The 23,066-nt window shown below is 53.1% G+C and overlaps 1 protein-coding gene across 4 annotated transcripts in view; it reads left to right on the top strand.

The window, feature by feature from the left end:
- The window catches only part of MBP (myelin basic protein), a 37,331-nt gene extending 24,163 nt beyond the window's left edge, over positions 1-13,168 (top strand). For 2 of the 4 annotated variants that reach the window (XM_065889831.1, XM_065889833.1), the window contains 5 exons: positions 2,563-2,670; positions 3,935-3,970; positions 4,370-4,402; positions 7,561-7,680; positions 13,124-13,168. In XM_065889831.1, the coding sequence (XP_065745903.1) occupies positions 2,563-2,670; positions 3,935-3,970; positions 4,370-4,402; positions 7,561-7,680; positions 13,124-13,168 (342 nt within the window). The remainder of the gene's footprint in view (positions 1-2,562; positions 2,671-3,934; positions 3,971-4,369; positions 4,403-7,560; positions 7,681-13,123) is intronic. The other 2 variants (XM_065889835.1, XM_065889832.1) reach the window with 1 other exon arrangement.
- The last annotated feature ends 9,898 nt before the right edge of the window (positions 13,169-23,066 follow it).

Here is a 23,066-nt window from a genome sequence, read left to right on the forward strand (position 1 = left end):
ATAATGCACCTGTAACTCGTACCAGAGATAATGCACCTGTGACTAATACCAGAGACAATGCACCTGTAACTCATACCAGAGATAATGCACCTGTAACTAGTACCAGAGATAATGCACCTGTAACTAATACTGGGGACAATGCACCTGTAACTAGTACCAGAGAAAATGCACCTGTAACTCATACCAGAGATAATGCACCTGTAACTCGTACCAGAGAAAATGCACCTGTAACTCATACCAGAGATAATGCACCTGTAACTCGTACCAGAGATAATGCACCTGTAACTAGTACCAGAGACAATGCACCTGTAACTCGTACCAGAGAAAATGCACCTGTAACTCATACCAGAGATAATGCACCTGTAACTAATACTGGGGACAATGCACCTGTAACTAATACCGGGGACAATGCACCTGTAACTAGTACCAGAGAAAATGCACCTGTAACTCATACTAGAGATAATGCACCTGTAACTCGTACCAGAGATAATGCACCTATAACTAGTACCAGAGACAATACACCTGTAACTCGTACCAGAGATAATGCACCTGTAACTAGTACCAGAGACAATGCACCTATAACTAGTACCGTGGACAATGCACCTGTAAGTAGTATCAGGGACAGTGCACCTGTAACTAGTACCAGGAACAATGCACCTGTAACTAGTACCAGAGATAATGCACCTGTAACTAGTACCGGAGATAATGCACCTGTAACTAGTACCGGGGACAATGCACCTGTAAGTAGTATCAGGGACAATGCACCTGTAACTAGTACCAGAAATAATGCACCTGTAACTAGTACCAGAGATAATGCACCTGTAACTAGTACCGGAGATAATGCACCTGTAACTAGTACCAGAGATAATGCACCTGTAACTAGTACCGGAGACAATGCACCTGTAACTAGTACCGGAGATAATGCACCTGTAACTAGTACCAGAGACAATGCACCTATAACTAGTACCGGGGACAATGCACCTGTAAGTAGTATCAGGGACAATGCACCTGTAACTAGTACCAGAGATAATGCACCTGTAACGAGTATCAGGGACAATGTACCTGTAAGTAGCATCAGGGACAGTGCACCTGTAACCAGTACCAGGGACAATGCACCTGTAACTAGTACCAGGGACAATGCACCTATAACTAGTACCAAGGAGAATTCACCTGTAACTAGTACCAAGGACAATGTACCTGTAAATAGTACCAAGGACAATGCACCTGTAAGTAGTATCAGAGACAGTGCACCTGTAACTAGTACCAAGGAGAATTCACCTATAACTAGTACCAAGGAGAATTCACCTGTAACTAGTACCAAGGACAATGCACCTGTAACTAGTACCAAGGACAATGCACCTGTAACTAGTGCCGGGGACAATGCACCTGTAACTAGTACCAGAGATAATGCACCTGTAACGAGTATCAGGGACAATGTACCTGTAAGTAGCATCAGGGACAGTGCACCTGTAACCAGTACCAGGGACAATGCACCTATAACTAGTACCAAGGAGAATTCACCTGTAACTAGTACCAAGGACAATGTACCTGTAAATAGTACCAAGGACAATGCACCTGTAAGTAGTATCACAGACAGTGCACCTGTAACTAGTACCAAGGAGAATTCACCTATAACTAGTACCAAGGAGAATTCACCTGTAACTAGTACCAAGGACAATGCACCTGTAACTAGTACCAAGGACAATGCACCTGTAACTAGTGCCGGGGACAATGCACCTGTAACTAGTACCAGAGATAATGCACCTGTAACTAGTACCAGACACAATGCACCCATAACTAGTACCGGAGATAACGCATCTGTCACTGGTACCAAGGAGAATGCACCTCTAACTAGTACCAGGTACAGTGTACCTCTAACTAGTGCCAGGGACGATGCACTTGTTACTCCAGTGACAGCCCAGTCAGGGGTGCAGGTATCACCAGTGAAACTAAGCCCATTAAATGCATTAAATTCCCGAGAAGCCCAATTTAGACTTTTCGGTGGCAACAGTGTCTTCTGAACAGCAAAGGTCCTTTCGAACCACAAGCACCGAGCTGGCGATGGAGGAGGTGTGCACGAGGCTTTGGCGCATGTACCTGACGGGCTTTCAGGGGATTCCTCTGACCTTCCAGACATTTCCTGATCCCCTCATTCTCACGACCCCCCCACACTCCCATAGCAGGGGCTGTGCACAAGCACCGTCCTCTCTGCCAGGGCTCCAGGCGAGTCCCCCTCCTCCTGGGACCTCCAGCTCGCAGGCTCTGTCAGTGCTTCTGAAGGTGGAGCCCACGTCCGGGGAGGCTGGCGATGCTCCCCCCGAGCTTGGCCTTCCCGTCGGGAGGGCTCCCGAGGGGGCGTCTGCAGTGGCCAGGAGGTCAGCCGAGGAGGGACCTGCGGGGACAGCACCGCCCAGACCCCACCCGCCTGGCTACATCCTGTGACGTCAGCAGCTTCCTAGCATCAGGTCTCCAAAAGTATCCAGATCCACGGAGGAGCAGAGGCAGCTTCCCCAGACAGCAGAGGGTCCAGCCTGCCCTGAGACCACGCGTCCTGTCTTTCAGGATGGACACCACGCGGCCAGAGCCACCCACTACGGCTCCCTGCCCCAGAAGGCGCAGCACGGGCGGCCCCAAGATGAAAACCCCGTAGTGCACTTCTTCAAGAACATCGTGAGTGGCAGCCACGGTGGGAGGGGACTGATTAGAGGGGTGAGGGGCGTCCGGCCCTGCCCCAGTCCACGAGGGCCCGAGTATGTCCCCAGGTGACACTCGGCTCTGATCCACAAGGGATCTGAGTATATCTCCATGTGACACAGCTGTAGTCCATGATGGGGGCTCTGAGTATATCCCCAGGTGACGCCTCCCACTTCCTCAGGGTGAGGCTGGCCTCGGGAGCCCAGGGCCGGCACCTGGTCCCAAGGTCTGAGATGCACCTGCGGCTTAGCTTTGTGTTAAAACTTTGAGTTCTACCAAAGAACTCACTCCTTTTGAGACTAAGCTAGTAGGAGATGCTTAGTTCAAAAATACAAGCTTTGCAAAACTCTGGAGACGGTAAGAAGATCAGGGGTGCGGGGGCAGGAGGGACGAATAGACTAGGAGTGCCCGGGATTTGGGGGCAGCGAGTCTCCTCTGAACGATCCCGTGACAGCGGAGACACCTCATACATTTGTCAAAATCCACAGAATGTACAACACAGAGTCCACAGACCTTGGTTAATGTATTGACATTGGCTCAGTTGTAACAAGTGGACCACGCGAGAGCCAGGGGTGCTGTGCACAGGGCAGAGGGGTCATGAGAACTGTCTGCAATTGCTGTGCAAGTTTTCTGGCAACCTAAAACTTCTCTAAAAAATAACATCTTAAAAACAAAACCACAGGCTCTAATTATAAACTTTCTGTACAGCAGACATCTAAGATGGTATTTTCATGTCGATTAGGGAGCTTTAGGAGTCGCACACCTGCGGGTGTCCTTTTTGAGGCTCGAATACCAGGGGCCCCTGACTGCCCACCCCAGAGAGGACGGTGGTGACGCTCACCGTCTCCATCACCTGCGAGAGGGCGTGTGTCACGGGAGCACACACCAAGAGGAATCGCCTCTGTGGCTGCAGAGCCTTTGGTGTGTTTCCCACCCTCTCAAACACTGTCTGTGTGCTCTGGAAGATCGAGGTGGCACTGGATACTTTCAAATTCTCAAATCGTATATTTCTCTCTCAACTAAAACAGAATGGGGACGCCGGGCAGAGACTGAGTGGGTGGCTTCTTATACCAATAGATACCAGACCCTCCCAGCAAGCAGGAGCTAGCAGGGAACTAGCAACAAGCCAGGTGACAACACGAGGTGACACGGTGACAACAGGAGGCTCTCACGAGGAGGGTCAGGGCTGCTGTGAAGCAGGGACCCCACCCCCGCTCACCACTCTCCCGTGTCTTTGCAGGTGACCCCTCGCACACCTCCTCCATCACAAGGAAAGGTAAGACCTCCCAATGTGTTGAGTCATCATCACTTTACAGCCCTTCCCTGAAATCCCTAAACGGATCAAAAGGAGGGCTGGACTCAGAGCTCCCTGACTGCACCCCAAAATGTCTTGTCACGTGGAGCCCACGCAGGACAGGCTGAGCCGCGCGTGACACCCCTTCCCGCCTGCTGCCGTGCAGACAGCGCTCACCATCCCAGCTCCCTTCCCTCTCAACCCCAACCTGAAATCCTCCCTGGGCAGCTCCCCGGGGCCACGGCCAACCACAGGATAGGGCGCGTGTGCCAAAACCTGTTTGCCATCTCAGCACTGTGTTGTCCTGTGTTTCCTGTTTCGTGCAGAGAACGTTTTTCCCACACTGATCACCATGTCCCTCTTTTTCTTTTCCTCACACAGGGGCGAGGACTGTCCCTCAGCAGATTTAGCTGGGTAGGTGACAAATGCACGTCTACCCGTTGCCTCTCCTTCCTCACGGCCACTCAGCTGTTCTGTTCTGCTCTGTTTCAGTTGCTCTCTGGGCCCACCTTCCTTCCCATCCCACCCAGCTTGTCCCCCGCTGCTTCCGCCGCAGCCGGTCCTTCCTTCCAGCTGGGTTCACGCTCCTGTTTTCATGACCCAGGGCCCAGGCACCAAAGGGCTCCTAGGAGACTCCCCTGGGCTCCTCCCCAGGGAAGGAGCGACTCCACGTATGAGAAAATTCCTGATTTCCTTCCGAAAGGGCAGATGAGGAAAAATGGGTCCCTGCAGCCTGCGTGTGGACCTGTCCAAATAGCCCGCACTCCCTCCCCTGCCAGACGTTGACATTTTGGGGAGAAAACCGTGATTCTGCTAACGAGACAAAAGGATGCTAAATTCAGTCATTCAGTTTATAACCTAAGTGATCCAAAAGAGTTTGGCTTGGGTTTTGACTTAGTCATAACTAAAGCTTGGCTATCAAGCCATCCAGGAAAACCTTTTTAGGAGTTTCTGAGAAGATTTTAAAGAAGATTAAAATCTTCGTTTAACCCATGAAGATATTAAATGGCTGATCTGTTCACTTTCTAGTAAAATTTTGTGTCTGAACCGACTTTAAATGCCTATCTATATTTTAACTAAATCTATCGACCATACTTACTAGCAAATATTAGATAGCGTTCTTACTTTATAAAATCTCCAGAATAAAAAGAGAACCACTAATCTATAGGCCCGGAACTGTGTCTGTCTTGGAGACACAGTATCCTTAGAAACACATCCTCCAATGTCCTTGGAGACACAATGTATCTCTAGTGCAGAGCCTACATGTCCTTGATACCCAATTAATAAGCATCACAGAAATCAATGAATGAATTTAGAAAGAAAGAAAAGGAAGGAAGGGAGGGAGGGAGGAGGGCGGGGGGAGCCACCCTCAGAGAAAAGGCAGGGGAGGCTTCCATAAACTGCCCCAACACACCACTACGTTGAAGTATGAACTGAGATGTTTGCTGGAACGTTTTATACACATACGCGTGAGCGTCTTCCTGACCTAATGAATTTGCCGAAAGGTGATGATAACGTAGGGAATCGACACGGGCCAGCCCTCAGGGACAATTAATGACTGACTTTCTGTGCCAGCAGGAGACAAAGATGATGCTGAAGAATGGGACCCACTTTTGACCCAGAAATCTGATTTTAGTAACCGCTTGAGCTGCCTCTAACCTTCTAGGCGTGAACCAGGGCGAAGCCATCGGCGAACGTGGAGTGATGGGAGGGGGAAAGACCATGTTTCTTGCAGTCGTTTAAAGGCCACTTGAGCCCGGCAGCTAACAGCACGGCCTTTGCATGCCTCTCACGTCTCCGTGTTTGGTCCCACTAATGTCTGTTAATTTTCTCTTTTTTTCCAAAGTAAAATCCTGCTCCGTATTCCGTGAGCTGGCTTGTCGGTTTCCTAGAGCCACACGACTGTCTTCCCGTTTGGAGTTCCGGAAAGTCCCACCAGTTTTCTAAACTATGTTGTATGTTTTTTTGGTAAATTCTAGGTTGTCCAAAGATATAAGTGACCAAGAGTTTGAAAGGAGAAACTTTAAGCAGATTATTAATCTGAAAACCAATCCTTGAATTTAATTCTCAGAAGCTCTTTATTTTTGGAGAAAACAGCAGAGTAAGGGAACGATTTAGCACTTGCATGGGAAGGCGTGGATCTCGACAACTCTTGTGTCTGTCCTTTGCCTCAGTCCTCTTTAACCACCCCCCCGACCCTGGACCATGATGCAGTGAGCGTGTCCATGGAAACCTCTGGGATTCAGGGAAGTTCTGGGCTCCTCTCGTATGTGGTCTTGGATCCTCACTGCCCCTGTCCCTTGCACACTTGATAACCCTTGAAACCAAACCTTCACGTGAAAATAGCTGAGTGGCCAATGTCTGTTCCCAAACCTGGGCTGAAGAGAAGTAGCTTGGGGGTGCAGGGCAGGGGGTGTGCCTGGACAGATGGCCCTGGTCCAGCTTCAGTTCCAACACGAGAGGGGTGGACTGGAGGAATCTGGAAGCTTCTGGAGCCTAAACCAGAGGGATCGATCCCATGGTTTCCCAAGCTCCTAAGGCGGCACCCTCGTGAAACTGGAAAGCGCTGCAGCCTGAGGCAAAGGGTTCTGGGGTCTCGATCAGGAGACGGTTTTATTTCGTGTATAGAATTCTCAGGAGAGGCCAGACAGAGAGCTTCCTACTTCTCGTTGGTGAAACCTGAAGTGAGACCTCAGAGCCTGTCCGTTGCATAAGATCCGTGACGCAGACAGGATGTGTGGTTCACCCCTGGAGGAATGTCGCACCCCAGGCTGGACACCTGTTACCCCAAAGGCTAACATTCCTTATGTCTGAGCATCAGAGTTTCCCCCATTCCTTTCTTGTGTTCACAGTGGAAGTTTCCCTTTGAAACTAAAGTGCATTAGAATGCAGACTGGTCCTAGAGACACACATATCCTTACATTTCAGTAATCACTTGTCATTGCTACGTGTCACGAAGGCAATTTTTCTCCATCTTCCCTGAAGTGAGAGGGGCTCCCGGGGCAGCTGGAGACCAGGCTGGGAGCTGCCGGGGGAACCCCCCTCCCCATAACACCAGCAAGCTCGGAAGTTCAGAGCCGCAGGCTCCATTCTCAGAGCAGAGCATCCATTATCCCCATTTTATAGAAGAGGAAACCAAAGCTCAGAGAGGTTCCAACACTTGCCCAAGGTCACACAGCCAGGGCAGGGGGTTGCTGAGACCCGTCCAGGTGGCTGGCTCTGGGGCTGTGCCCAGGTGCACGGCCTGGGGGACAGGGCTTCCCAGCCGGGACCCGCCCCCTCCCCTCTACGGTGACCGGCTCCCAGCCCAGAGCCCCTGGAAGGACCCTGGTCCCGGTTCACCGTCCACACTCAGGGCACCCAGGCCGCGGCCAGGGGAGCTGGTCCTGGTCGTCCTGGAGAGGCTCCTCCAGGCTGGAGAATGGGAATTTTGTCTGTGCACGTTAGAAAGGTAGGCGCCCCCAAATTTCACCAAGTCTGAAGGCTGCTGACGCCTCCAGGAAAGCAGATGGGAAGGGTCTGTGCTGCCCAGGCCGCGTGGACAGACTGAGAGCGGCCATCCTCTCTTGCAGGGAGCCGAGGGCCAGAAGCCAGGATTCGGTTACGGGGGCAGAGCTTCCGACTACAAATCGGGTCACAAGGGCCTCAAGGGGCATGACGCCCAGGGCACGCTTTCCAAAATCTTCAAGCTGGTAAGGCACCTTCTTAAGGCGGGCGGCGCGGGGGCGGGTTCGGGGACAGGGCTGGGACTGCCGGCCTCTGGCTCGTCCCCGCGCCGCTTCTCTGCAGTCAGCGCCCCACGTGCCATCCCTGCCCCGCCAAGCGCTTCTCCAGGGCCCGCCTGAACAGGGGCGGCGCTGGGCGCCAGGCCGGGGCCCCTCGGGGAGCTTGCGGGCGACGCCGTCGTCCGTGGTTACAGCCGGGGCCCGGGAGGCACGGGGGCCTGGAAGGTCAGACGGCAGCACCTCCGTCCCTGAGGGAACCGGCCAAGGGGACACGAGGGGAAGACGGCTGGATGGCCGACAGGCCCCGGGGACCACGGGCACCCGTCCCGTCGGTTAACCCGGGCGTCACGGCCACGTCCGTCAGTGCGTGACCTGGGCCCCCGGGCTCCCTGAGGCTCGGCTTGTCCTCCGGACGACGGGGTGACGGACGCGTGGCCGGAGCCGCTGTGACGGTGGAGCGGGCACAACGCCCTCTGCCCGGCACACCCCCCCCCACAGCCCGCTGGTGACAAGACGGCCTCGCTCGGAGCACCCGACATCTCAGGAGGGGCTCTGACGCGGGACGGGCGCCATCACCCCGGGCCTGAGCCGCACGGAAGAGGGAAAGGAAGGTTCTGGACTCGGACGGGGGCCGGCAGTGGCCCTTCCCCCCAGGCCTCTCAGAGCCTCCCTCTCGGAGACGCGAGGCTGCAGCTCCCTCCCGGGGGAGGTCGGGGGCGCCCACGTCCAGGGCTGCCTTCTGACCGAGGCCAAGCTCACCTGTGAGGAAGCCGGACGGCCCGGAGACGGGAGGGCCGGGAGCCGGGCTGGGCCTGGAGCGGACGGGCTGAGGGCGGCGGGCTCCGCCCCTGCGTCCTGCGCCGCTGGCCGCCCGACGCCGAGGCGACTTCCAGGTGGCGGCAGAGACGTGTGTGGCCTCCGTTCGCTGGCCCGCTGACGGCTCCTCGTAGGAAGGTCACAGACCCCGGGGCACGAGGCGCAGCCTCGGAAACATGCCGCCACCGCCTGAGGCTTGGGGCCCCGAGAGCCTTGGGAAGGGCCTTCGCGGCGGTGGCGGAGGCCTCGGGACTAACCCAGTGACGGACCTGCTCCGGGCATGGCGCCGGGGGCCCCGGCCCGGCGGCAGCCCTGTGGCCCCGCGGGCTCTGCGCCGGGCTTTGCTGAGCGCCTGCTCGGTGCGTCGTCACGTGCCGGCGAAGCCTTACGCGCAGGCCGCCGCCTCTTAAAGGAGCCGTGTCGTCCTGTTGGTTGGGCGACGGAAAACACACGGTGCATGCTGGCGGGGAGGCGGGATGGGCTGAGCGCGAACGTGCCCCTCTGTGCCCTCCAGGCCATCGGGATTCCAGGCGGGGCGCCAGACAGGGCCCGGCGGAGCGGGTGGCGGGCGCAGGGGCGCGAAGGGGGCAGGGGCTGGCCTGGCACGGGGACAGGGCTCCCGGCTGACCGCTGACGGAGCACGGGGAGGCCTGGCCGGGTCCCGGAGGAGGGAGGCGGCTGCGGCAGCGGCACCGGCACCGAGTGACCGGTGGGAGGGGTAAGGGGCTCCCCCCACAGAGGGTCCCGGGACCCTCCTGAGCGCTCTGACCCTGGCCCTGAATGGGGAGGTCCCCGGGATCTAGTGACACGGTGTGACTTATGTTCTCATGTTGAAAGACCATCTGGCAAAAACTAACAAAAACGGGACCGGATTTTGCACTTCCTGGACTGGAGAGCGAGGAAGACCCTGTGGATTTCCGCGGCTGCGCATCCGGGGCTTTGGCGGCTGAGCCCAGGTTCTAACCACGTGTCAGCTTTTCAGGCTTAAACCTGGAAGGGGGCTGGGAGTTGGGATGACCCCGTGGAGCCACGGCGAGCCTACCGTGCCGCTGGGGCCGTGTCCACACAGATCTGAGGCTCCAGGAGGGCACTTGCCATCCCTGGCACAGAACCGTGTTCACAGGGCAGCTGGGCAGGGACAAACTTCACCATATTCGGGTCCCATGTTTTCTCGTCAGAGTAACAGCCCAGCCTTCACTTCCGCTGACTCTTCATCCAAACAGGCCATCACTTCCCTGCCGACATCCAACTACTACCAAAGCCCTGACTGCTAAGAGGGTCCAGTCAACTCCTCTTCCAGCTGGAAGAAACGTCATACGGAAGACGGACGCCAGTGAGGAAAAGACAGAGTCCATCTGTTACGACGGGAGTGGCGTTGTAAGGACACGACACACACGATGCCCTCAGCACCGTCAGATGCTCCCTGCGGATAAAGGAAAGCCGGGATCCGGCCGCAGGAGGGGAGCCAGCTGCTCGGTCCCCGGACTTTGGACCGTCCTGCGTCCTCGAGCATCATGGTGTCAGCATCGCAGGCAGACGCAGCCCAATTCTCACCCCGTGTGGCAGCTTCCTCCCCCCGTGTCCTCAGTCCGGAGGCCACCTGGGGGAGGCGGGAGTTTCCACGGACTCCTGTCCCAGGTGTTCGTGGGCTCAGGTGAGAATGGGAGCGTCTCCTGGGGAACACCTGCTGGGATCACAGCAGGTCACAATGTGATTTAACATGAGAAGGTCCCGTGGTACGTGGCGTGGTCGTGTCACCAGGAGATCTGACAGCCCCGTGTGCCCCGTCTCAAGGGCTCAATCACCACCAGCAAAGCACAGCGGCCCCTCAACCTGAATCACCTCTGACCTCTGACCTGCAGAAGTGGGCTTCCTACTTGGTTCATTAAAACGTCGAGATTCTACAATTTATGGTGGAAAGATTTGGTCAGGAACCCAAAGACTCATTGATTGGTCACCTAATCTTTAATTCAATATCGAGTCCCATGTGTGGTGTATTTGGTGGTCGGGATATACACACAGCACGGATGGACCGCATGACCCAGATTCTGGAAGATGCTGGACACTCGTGGGTGATGTGAAGCAGGACTCAGCTTTGAGGACCCTTAGTCTCCTCAAGAAAAACCTTAAATACATGAAGTGAGTGGTGAGTAAACCGTGGCTAAGCTGGTTAATGTCAGATAAAATGCAGGGACTTCCCTGGTGGTGCAGTGGTTAAGAATCCGCCTGCCAATGCAGGGGACACGGATTCAATTCCCGGTCCAGGAAGATCCCACATGCTGCAGAGCAACTAAGCCCATGTGCCACAGCTACTGAGCCTGTGCTCTAGAGCCTGCGAGCCACAACTACTGAGCCCACATGCCACAACTACTGAAGCCCGCGCACCTAGAGCCCGTGCTCCGCAACAAGAGAACACATTGCAATGAGAAGCCCGCGCACCGCAACGAAGAGTAGCCCCTGCTCTCCGCAACTAGAGAAGGCCTGCGGAGCGATGAAGACCCAATGCAGCAAAAAAACAGAAACACAAAAGCAAACAAACAAGCAAAAAACCCAGAGGCAGGACCCACTCTTCAAAATGTCAATTCTGAGGCAAATCTGATAAGAAAATAAATTCTACCTAAACGTCCAAGCAACAGAGACCATCACGATATACGTGTCTCGATTCTGAAACGTAGCAGCGAGACGGCGAGGGTACAGACCCCGGAGGAGCTCTGGGTCTAAACCCGGAACTGCAGGGTTTCCACCAGTGACCCAAGCCTGGCCGGGAGGTTGCCTGCAATGCCCAGACCATTTCTGAGTCTCCCAAGACTTCTGAACAAGAATGTCCCAGGGCTGAACCCAGACGTCTGCAGTTAGGACAATTTCCCTCCTCATCTGGGGTTCTAACCCCTTTGGCTGGCTGACTTTGGGGAAATTACGCAACCTCTCTGAGCTTCAGCTCCTTCGACCACGTGAGGGGGATGCTAACAACGCCTCTCTCCACGTTGGCTTGCTCGCTCACAAGAGGAAACAGATGTCACGGATTTAGCTCGCGGGAGATGCTCAATACATTGTAGGCACGAGGATAGAAAATAAACCCCCCAAATTTGCCACTTTTCATTTCACAAGGAGCCCCGAGGACATTCAGGGGCGTCTCCCGTGAAATGTCTGGCCCAGGGCGTGGGGAGCTGGCTCCGTCTCAGCACAGGTGTACTTTGTCAGATGGGGCCGTGACTCTGGTCCTGCACAGGAATAAATCACACTTTCGAGGGAGCCCTGACAGGTTGATCTGCGGGAAATTCAGGGCACGGTGGGCCGGGGCAGACTGGATCAGGGCTTCTCCGGCAGCGGCTCTGAGGACCGAGCACACAAAGCTGAGCCGGGCTCACGCGGGACCGGACCCGAGTCCCCGCTGAGGAGGGTGGCCCTGAGGCAGAGGTGACAAAGCCCCTTCCCCGGGAGGGAGCGTCTCTGGGTGATTCCTGGTACCTTCAGAGGTTAGAATTCCACAAACCTTCTCGCTTGTGAAAATAAAATTCCTCCAGTGAGTTGTTCGGCAACATAGGGATGTTTCTGGAAAAAGCAAAACCCCAAGAAATCAGAACTACCATCTCTCTGGCTGACTGCGTTAACTATAAGGATCTGGGGCCCTCGTGCTTCCGTCACCTTATTTCTGGTAACGTGAGGGGCGGAGGCGTGGCTGAGGTCAGGTCAATAGGTGTCCGTCTGTCATCTGGTCAACAGGGTATTTCATGTCTGTCTTGCTCTCTGGGGGCTCACAGTCTCAAGGGAATCTTTGAGAGGTCAATTTTTCATCCATAACCTAAGAGAAAAGGGAAATCCAAAGAGACTAAAATTTGAATGAAAATTCAAAGGCAAAAAAAAAAAAAAAAGCGCCCTTTTCCGAGTTAATCTAAGTGACATCTGGGGTGACAAGTGCCATCTTCTCAGAGCCGATGCCCAGCCATGCTCCCTGGAAGCTGTTGTCCCCGCCCAGCCGTCTCCACCTCCACGACTGCCAACTCTTTTTTTTTTTTTTTATTGCAAATTGTATTTGTCCAGAAAACATGTCAATTCACATGTTTTAAGACCCTGAGGTCGGAGTTAGCGGCCGGCCCCTCTGGGAGGGTGGTTTTCTTGGTGACGCAGAAGAGGGCTCATGGGAGGGGACTGTCCCCGGGGAGACCAGCTGAGCAGTGGCCCCTCCCTGGCGGCCCAAGCAAGGGTGTGCCCATCACATCAGCACCTCAGCTCCCACAGAGGAGTCTGTCCCTGTCATCGTTCACGGGCCGCTTCCCCCGGTCCCCGGGAATCTCGGCCGAGGAAACGAGCTCCTTGGAAACCTGGTAATATATCAGTTGAGCTTCTCACGCCCAGAAAACGCAATGCTCTCAGACGAGACCCCCAACTCTCTGCGTCCTATTTGCCCTGAGGCACTTGGAGGTCCGACGGGCTAAAGGATGCTGGAGACACGGGGTCAAAGACTTGCTCCGTGCGGCATCATTTCCAGCAACAGACTCCAGAAGAGGCCCCGTGGCTGGCGATCCACTGACCGCAAGGACGCGGGGCGGCCGGGCGGCCCCGGCCCTCCTAACCCTCTGTTTCCTTTTCTCAGGGAGGACGAGACGGCCGTTCGGGGTCCCCAATGGCGAGACGCTGAAGCCCTGCCCCGTGTCCCGGAATCCCGTCCGTCCCCAGCTTCTTAACACAACTGCCTGGAAGTTAACCGCGAGCCGTAGATCCCTAACGTAGCCGCTGCCCCCTAACCCTGGCGACAGCGCACAGCAGGCCCCGCGCGCGGCCTGCCGGCTTCTGGCCGGCCGCCCCTCTGTCCCCTCGCCCTTGGAGATCAGTGACGTCCCCCGAGAGCCGGGGCCGGCGACCCTCTCCCGTCGCCGGCCCCCGTCCCGCGATGGCCCGGGGCGCGGCCCTGGGGACCACCGAGCGGGGCGCGCAGACCGTGCGGCTCCGAGCTTCCTTTGGTTTCTTTCCCGGCCTCCGCCGCTCACCCCGCGAAGCCTTTCCCCTTCTAACCGATCGGCTGGGCGCGGAGCGGCTTGGCGGCGGGCGCTTTGGTACGTGACAGGCGGGCGGGCAGCGGGGACTGTTCCGCGTGGTGGCCGCGGCTCACACACCCGGATGAGCCGGATCGGCGCGGGCGGAGAGGGCGCGCGGGGGCAGAGTCGGGCCGGGCTCTTCTGGGAAACCGGGCGGCGACGGCACAGGCTCGGCGGGCAGCAGAGCGGCCTCGCCACGACCGGTTTCCACCCGAGCCCGGCGGCCGGCCGGGAGGTGGCGCAGCTCGGAGCGGTGGCAGGAGTTTCCGGGGAGCCTCGCGGTGGCAGGCTGGTCACCGTGAGCGCGAAAGTGACAGGTGGCGTAGCTCAGCACGGCGGTGCACACGGCAGACACTAACCTCTCCCCCCACGCCCCCCGCGGAAACGTAACGGTCCCGCCCGCTTCCTCCAGGAAACCCACTGACCAGGAGTACGCTGGCCTTTGCCGAATCGCCGGCCGAGCACGTGGGGATGGGCAGAGGTCCTCCAATCCCGCTGTTTCCTAACGCGAGCTGACATCTCCTGCGCTCCCCCCGCTCCCCGTAACCTACTGATTCCCGCCTTTTGAGTTCAGCATCTCTCCCACAAGCCCTCCAAGGAGCCCCGCACACTGGCGTCAGCCCCCCTAGGACGGAGATGAGGACCTAGTCAACATAACGCCCAAACGCACCTCTAATCCCCTTCTAATTTTGAATGTTTCGTGTGGGTTCAATATAATGTCTATTAATATATAGCCTCAATGATGAGAGGATAAGAAAAAAAAAAAGGAAGAAAATTTCCAAAACAAAACCTCCAAATTGCTACACACACACACACACACACACACACACACACACACACACACACTGCATCTTTGAGCTGTTGACTGAGTGACCTCCATTCGTGGCTACACCCAACAGCAAGAGCTGTGACCCTGGGTCTCATGGAAAGTATGCACTGTTCTTGAATATCGAAATAAAATACACTTTTAATGATATTTGCATGGCCGTCTTCTTTGGCTTTTATTCTGGTCTGTGGAATGCGAGCCCACGTAGAGCAAAACTCAGAGCTGATGTGAGTAGGCGTCTTACTGTCACAGGACAGAGCTGCCTCTCGGCACCTGTTTGAGGAGGTGAGTTATCAGATGGTTTGTGTATCAATAAGAGAAAGTGGAGTCGAGGCCGCTGTTAGGGCACCGAGTCTCTGACTCACGAGGAAAGTAATTTTTAATTGATCTTTAAACAACCCTTTAGAGTGTATCTACATTTCACTATCTTACCAGCATACCAGTCCCCGTTAACTTGAACTGAAGAATCTTTGAAAAACGACTTTTTGCCACGCAGAGACGATGACAAAGATAACTGATACTGGAAATTTTATGTATAGTTTCTTTTGGTTACAAGAATTATCTTTCAAAAAGGTAAATGGAAATCTTATGTTTTGCTTTTAACAAACCACTGGTTCCCTTCCGTCTCAGGAGCAGCCCTGAGAAACTCACAAATGCCAGCAAGGGAAGCGCCCTCCCCATCGATTGCAGGATGACACCGGCCGTCCTCAGGGAGCACCCAGGCTCAAGCGTGCTGTGCACTTCCAATCCGACAATAAAAGCCGGCCCCACCCAGTAGCCTGAGGCCCCATCCACGGGGTAGATAAGACTCCAAGCCATGCCAACCCCCAAACCTCTTCAGACCAAGGGATTTGGAAAAGCATGCAAAGACATCACATCTTCTCAATTCTGCTCTTCCAGTTGGCAAGTCTATTTTAATGTTACATATATAGAAAATGCATTAAGTGGTAAACCAAGGGGTGTCCTAGAATAACACAGCATTTACCATGATAATGTGATACTAAAATAAAATGACGCAAAATAGGAAGTGAACCACGGAAGGGGTGTTCTCACTGAGCATTTATCCAAAGCGGTCTGCATCACCCCCCTCAAGCTGAAGGAAATTAGTTTACCAGGCGGAGCTCCAAGAGAAGTGGGTGCTGGAACCCCAGCCGGGACACTCTTCCTCATCTCCCTGTGCTCACCCCGAGGACCATCGCTCGCAGGGTCTAGAGGTATCGGGAGGGTCTATTGAACCAAGAAAGGCTCTTCCCACCAGGACAGGAAACCACAATGATCACGCTTTCCAAGACATCGTATCAATCTGCACAGCCACCTCCACGCCACTCGGTCCAGACCGAGAAACGTATGTGGCCTCCTGTCCATCTGGGCGGAGGATGGTCCGACGAGCTGGTCCAGGGTGCCCAGCCCGGCGGGAACAACCTCTGGAGGGAGGGTTGAGGTCGGGAGCAGGTCAGAGGTTAGTGGAGAGGATGTCGGCTCAATCCATGGGGCTGGCTTCATAAATCGGGTGCGGGCTGTAAATTGGAATTGGGATTTTGGGAGGAGAGAGAACTGGGGCCTGAGGAAAACACTGAAATAGGGAAAGAAAAGCCTTCTTGTAGCATCTGAAAACAAGAAGAGCCAAGCCTTTAATTAAGTCTATTAGGGCTGTCGTAACACTATACCACGGACTGGGCGGCTGAAACAATAGATATTTTCTTTGCTCGGGGTTCTGGAGGCTGGAAGCCCATGGCCAAGGTGCTGGCAGGGGGATTCTGGGGAGGCCGCCCTCCAGACGCCACCTGCCTGCTGGTTCCCCGCGGCCCCTCCTCTGGGCACGTGACACACTGCTGGTGTTGCTGCTTATGAGGGCACCAGTCCTCACCCTTAAGACCGCCCTTAAACCCTAATTAGCTCCTAGAAGTCCTATCACACTGGGAGTGAAGGCTCCAACAGATGGATTTGTGTGGGGAGGGGCACCAGTCAATCCACAGCAGGTGTGTGTTTCTCATGCAGCGACAAGTATGTCCTAGACCCCCATCTGGCAAGAGTTTTAATTAAACCACCGGACTTTGCAGTGAGTATGCTTCCTTCTTTCCCCAAAAAGGTAACATGAAGTGAAGCATCTCAGTGCATTTTCTATGGCGATTTTTCTCTTGTAAATAGCGAAGAGTCAGGGAATCCTAGGCAAAGCGGCGTAAGGAGGGGGTGCGCAATCGCAGCCCGGTGAAGCCGAGGGACGGGTAACCACCGCGGGCTGTTCACTCCAGTGCGTGACCCTGGGGCAACGTCCTTTGACCGCATTTGCCCTGGAAGCAGAATCAACCACCTAACTTTCGAGAAACATGCTGATTTCAGTCGGGCTCTCCCTTGCCCCCCAGACAATCTCAACTTTGTCCCCGGGGGGAGGGTGACAGCTCCTCCTCTCACAGCCTCTTCTCAGCTCGACTTCCCCCCAGCACCGTGAAAGAACACGGGTTCACCCAGCACCCGAACCTCACCAACTCCAGAAACTCGTTGCTCGGTCAAGACCCGAGAGCACGCCTAAGATGACCAGTCCTTCGACCGCATCCAGACCAGCTGGGGCCCCTGCTGCTCGCAGCCTAGTTCCAGATGCTGGCGCTAAATTAAGGAGAGATTTGGAGCAGAGCGCGGACAGAGTGACTGACAGGGCGCACAACAGCCCCCGAGGGGGTGTCCTGATGGCCCGGGAGGCGCTGGATTGGCGGCTGTGCCCATGGCACCTGCACCAGCAGCACGGTAGCCCTGGGAGGCCCCGCCCACCTCGGGGGGCAGAACCTGGCCTCTGACGAAGCCCGCCTGGGGAGGTGGGGACGTTGCCCGTGGAAGACACCCACTGGACCCAGAGGTCAGTAACCGGTTCACCTCCCTTAACATGAATTGTGGCAAAATCACTTATGATAACGGGGCTGCTGCACAGGTGGGCAACGTCCTGCCCTCCTCGGGGACGCCTGTCTCTGCACCTTGGCAGCCAAACCTCAGAGCAAAACAAGCAACACAGGCTGCTGCAGTGACCGAGGCGGGGGGACCCCAGAGTGCTTGCGAGTCCGTGTGGATGCTTGCTTCCCCCGCTGAGGAGGGAGGAAACGAGGAGGGGCAGGGCCTGCAGGCAGCCAGGAGCCAGCCAAGCAGCCGAAGTTGGTTGTGCGTCCGGAGGCGGGGCTCTCACTGTCGGAGGGGGAGGGGATGAAGCCTGAAGTGTTGGAGCATCTACGTGAGCCCATGGTTTCACGTGTAGACGGGTGAAAAGTCTCAGATCGATGATGAGTGCGCGCGCGCACACACACACACGCACACACACACATACACTCTCTCTCTCTCCCCCCCCCTCCCCACCACCACTCAGCTCTTGGCTTCTAAATACCACGCTCCACTAGAGGGAGCCAGGGCTTCGGGAAGAAATGGCTGGTTCCAGCGCTGGGACAGGGAAAGGGAACAATTTATTGGGCCAGAAAGTAAGAAAGCGCTCAGAGAGTAACGTGGGTGTGTCAAAAGGACTCAAAGCTACCTGAAGGAGCCCCTACTGGCCAAATCCAGGACTATTTGAGAGTCAAAATAAGGAAGGATCCTGATGGATTGCAGCCATTAAATAAAACAGGAAGCCACAAGCCCAAACCACCATGAACACAAGAATAAACCACCGAGGGAGAACAGGAAGCCCGTCCTCAAAGTGGAATACCAGCTACTGATGACAGAGGGAACGAAGGGACCTGCAAGCAGGGAGACGCCGGGGTACCACACAGAGGCTGTCGGCGGGATGAGGCACTTGGCCGCGTGGTCACAGAGCCTCTCACAAATACTCACCGGTTACAGAGGGGAAATGGTTACAGGGTTGACACCGACAGCATCAGTCATGGGACACGTGGACACTGCGTGTCACCTTGATAAGACGCACCGAGAAGAGCATCACCTCTGTGATGCAGGACCCGGACCAACCGGAAGGCACGGCAGGGCGGGGGCGGCTGCTGAACTCGCTCTCAGACGTCAGGGTAACGGGAACCACGGCGACATGGGGAGGGGCGTCCCGAGTGAAGAGGGCGGAGGTGCTGGCACGACCCTGCACCGGGTCTGCTGTACGAAGACCTTATCCTTCACAGGCTCGGCAACACCGGAAAGGGGTCTTTGGTGAAGAGTATCAAGATTTCTCTGTACCACTCTCACAACTTGTCTGTAAATCTGAAACTGCTTCAAAGAGTTTACACAAGAAGGATAAAGATTTCGGATTATTAAACTTGAGAAAGATAATTCAGAGACAACCTAGAAAACAATGCGTGGTGATGAGAGGGCAGATGGCCACCTGTTGTTCACCTCCGGCTGAGATCACATCAAGATGAGCTACTTCGTGTTAATCCGTAAGAATTTCTTCTCCTGAAGCCGGTTAACAGGGTAACCTACAATCACCCTGTTCTGATACTAAACTAGTGGCATAGGACCATCTCTTCTGGTCGATAGAGAATTTAAAAATCAGGGAAACACCTGTTTATTGGCAGAAAGGAGAGGGTGGGGCTGTGTGTTGCCCCGTTTTTCACTTTTTCCTTAGAGAGTAGAGGGATTTAACACTTTAAAGGTACTGCATGACAGTAACATCTCCTCAGTGATAGAAATAACACTATGGATGGTACAGAATAAATTAATCACTGACATTTGTAAAAAAGAATTTCCATTCATAGAGTATGCTGAGCCGGGAACATATTGCCAACAACTGTGAAACATGGTAAATTCTCCCCACCTGCCGGCTTAGAAGAGGACTCGCCGGCTTCCCGGCTGCTGGCAGGAGACTTGAGGCTCCCGGGCCAGAGAGCAGGGGCTGGCAACTCACAGCAGGAGGAGGCACCAGAGCCCCGGCGTCTGTGTTGATACCCCAGGCCCCGACCTCCACACGCAGCCCAGAGCGGGCCAGGTGATGCCTGCACGCAGGGTGTCGTGTCCCGGGAGAGGAAGCAGGGCTTTGGGAACCTGAGTCTCCAATAAACACACAGCAAGCCGGCCTGACCTCTGCTTCGGTGAGACACACCTTGATCACACGGGTCAGTAAGAAAAGCACGGCTCTGGAGGAAGATGTCCTCTCTCCCGAGGTCGTATTCTCTTCAAACTGCCTTGAAGAGATCGTGGAGCAGAGATGGCCAGTGCCTTACCCCTAACACTTGCAGAAATGAGACAGACCCCTGGAGAACTACCTCCCGATACACCACAGCTCACTGGTTAAGAACAGGTCCTCGAGCTGGGAAGGAAGACATCTAATCAACTAATTTTACAGACCAGAGAAGTGAACCGAACTGCCTAAAGACAGGCGGCCCATCAGCGCCCTGGCTAATCTGACCCGAGGCCCTAAGGCCTGACTTCCCAGCTCTGCCCAAGCCCAAGACGCACCGTAGACTCGCGCCCTTGACTGTGTTTAAGTATCAGCAGCAATCTCACACCACCAAAAAGCCACGCTTTCTGGAAAAGCTCGGCTGGGCCACTTTAAACAGCTGCAATCCACGGTGGAGGGAACAAATGGGCCACGACCTGATCACTTCTGAAAGAACAGCCCCCTTCCCCCACCCGCCGTATTTTGAACGCTAATAGAGCAATATTCTTTCTACAAACAAGCAATGAGAACAGCAAACTTCTTACCATTCCCTCTGAGCAAAGCCCAGGAAAAAATAAAAATCACCTTAGCTGTTTCAGATTTACATAAATCTGAGTGATGATCTTTTAATGTTAAAAATGTGTATCTTCATGAGTTATCAATATCCTTCTGCAAAGAGGAAACTCCGTGGGAGGAACAGAAACCCACCTCCTTTTCAGAGTTCCGCCCCTGTACTAACGCACGCACCTCCCGCGCATAAATACTGGTGTTCTTGTAGAACTCAAGCTCACAAACGGCAATGGGCAGGAATTACAAAATACTCTTCTGGAGAAACACTCGCTAGTTCAGTGCTGACACTGGAGGAGATGGAAACTTGACGCAAGGATGGGAACTACTCACTCTAGGACCGATTCTCCTCGTCCTGTCAGTAGCGTGCTGTCAGAGGATAAGGAGACATTTGAGGGACTTCCTGCTGAACCAACAGGCTGCAGGCTGAGCCCCATTCTTGCAGGACCCTCCAACCACACGCCTGCCTTTAAGAGGGACAAAGGAGAGCCTGGGGCAGGGTGTGGGAGTGCAAAGGTGTTTCCATTTGCATCTACCGCCATTTCACGCTGACGCGACCACCTGTGCAGCTCCCTCCTGCCCCCCCAGCGGCCTGTGAGCCACATCCCAGTTTCCAGTTCAGTATCATGGGTGGGAAGGGAACGCACCCTCCTTCGGCTTACTTAAGGGCTTCACCGTTACTTTACCACAGAAGACAGTTAAAGACAGTCATGCCCTTTCTAAAGGCACTACTTTACAATTCTACTTTGTTTTCTTGCCTGGTCATTTTATGACCAGGATACCGCTGAATATGGCCAACAGTGAAAACAACAGACACTGCTACCTAACACAGACGGCCTGTCATCACACCATATTCGGATTTTTAGTTCGAAGATCTGCAAATAAACCTTGCAAGGGTAGCGTTCGCCAAGCGCAGAGGTACAGGAAAATATCATTAAAATGCTGTTCTGTAAAAACGTACCTACCTGAGCTTGAAAGGAATTCATGTGCCAAACTAGTTTAAATATTTTAAAAGAAAAAAAATTAATCACATTTCCTAACTTCATTTTTTATTTATTGTTATTTCCAAAGCAGATACGCTATGATGAGATATTTTAAAAAATACAATTATCTATCCTCAAAACCCTGGTTATGCAGGAGACTAGAAATCTCTTGTCAGAAGACTTTTTATCAACCAGTAAAGTATAAAGATCAACCTGTACTCCACTCCACCAAAAAGTTCAAGTGATATTATGTCTTTACAAAACCTTATTTTTCAAGGAATGTCTTGCAAAGAAGCAGCTTTTATAATTAGGAAGTAAATCAAAAGAATACATTAATGTCTTGTGTTTGCCTGATAATAAACTGAGAAAACTCACAAAACAGATTATTGATAGATTTTTTTTTTTCATTAACCAAAATAAAAGTAGGCTTTAGATTCACCTGGTAAGGCCTTACTTGGGCAGTGCACCGATACAATTCACTGAACTATGCTTTCTATACAATTAGGAATTAAACAAACCCCTTTTAGAGACTGACCTGAGATGACATTTAATGCTGAAACCAAAATAAATAACCTAGCAAAAACAAAATTTTTAAGATTTCAATCATTTCAACTTCGGAGATATTTGTTCACCAAAATTAATCAACATTTCTAAAATAGTTTAATACAAAATTATAAAAGAAAAGTGCAATAAAAGCAGAACCTTTAAACTCTGGCGCAATGACAATTATTCTGAATAACAGACTGCAGCCAGGTATACACACTGACATCCAAGAAAAACCTCAGGATATACAAGTCCAGCATCACAAGAATAAATCAAATAAGGCTTTTTTTTTTTTCCTCCCTTAAAAAAATATACAATACATAAAGCAGTTTGAAAAAAAAAAGTAATATTATTTAACAGTTTTCTGACTTAAATATTTTCACATAAGGTTTTATATCACTATCAATGTTACTTATATACATATGCCAGAAGCGTGAACAACAAAAAATCTAAAGACGCCCCTTCAAAAAATAACAGTAAAATGTCTCTTTCTTCAGGAATCTGAAATGAGCTCCTTTCTTAATATACAAAGTCCATACAATATTTGTATCATAAAACTGCTCTCTTCTGAAACCAGCGAGGCAATGAGAGAGAAAATAAAGGCGATTACTTTTCAGGAAAAACAAAAACAAAAAACCAACCCCAGCTTTATGTCACAATGACAAGGATATCCATTTATTAATAAAATGAATACAATACTGCTCTGAAGTGCTCGCCGGGAGGTAAAAACTGCCGCTCTCTCTGTAACCGGGACTAGAGCTTATTTACAAAATATACCGTTCGGCCACACAGAGGCCCATATATCTGTATATGTACATATGTATTTATATATAGAACATATAAATAATTTCAAAGGAGAGATTCACATGAAGTAAAGAAGTTTCCATCTTTGGAATGCTGTGGGAACGACACGCACTCTGCCCCAGCGCGGGCAGCGCGGGGTAGGATTTGGTTTGGGACATGTTCAACGTGGCACCATTGATGATACTAAAGAATTCCCTGAAATAAAAAAGACACCTGCTTATGCACGAAGAGAAAACCACGGGGCTCATACAGGTTCTTACCCTCAAAGTACAGATACACTTCTTAATTACTGAGGCGGGCAGGGCTGCAGTCCCTTTGTTCCCAGGAGACCATTCTGTGATTCTGGACCTGCAGTGCATGGCTTGTGCTTTCCGCGGTAGCCCGACCCACGTACCCGAGTATCAGCTCGGGCAGCGCGAGTGGCATCACCCCGCGCGGACGGCTGGACCCTCGCGTGTGTGTCAGGCTTACTCTACTCCCCGGGTGTACGCCCCAGACACTGCATTCTTGTCACTAATGATTAGATATTTGTCATGGAGAGAGAACTGGTCCAGCCATCTCTCAAGGTATTAGTTATATTAACTTATGGTAGACTAAAAATCAGAGTCAATTTCTACTAATTTCAAAATTCACAGAGAAAAAGATGGAAAAAACTTCCCTGCGTGTTGTAACGTTTTTTCCGAACTTCATGCACCTATCTTATG

This window comes from Phocoena phocoena, chromosome 13, assembly GCF_963924675.1.
Source record: "Phocoena phocoena chromosome 13, mPhoPho1.1, whole genome shotgun sequence".
In the NCBI taxonomy this organism is placed as follows: Eukaryota; Metazoa; Chordata; class Mammalia; order Artiodactyla; family Phocoenidae; genus Phocoena; species Phocoena phocoena.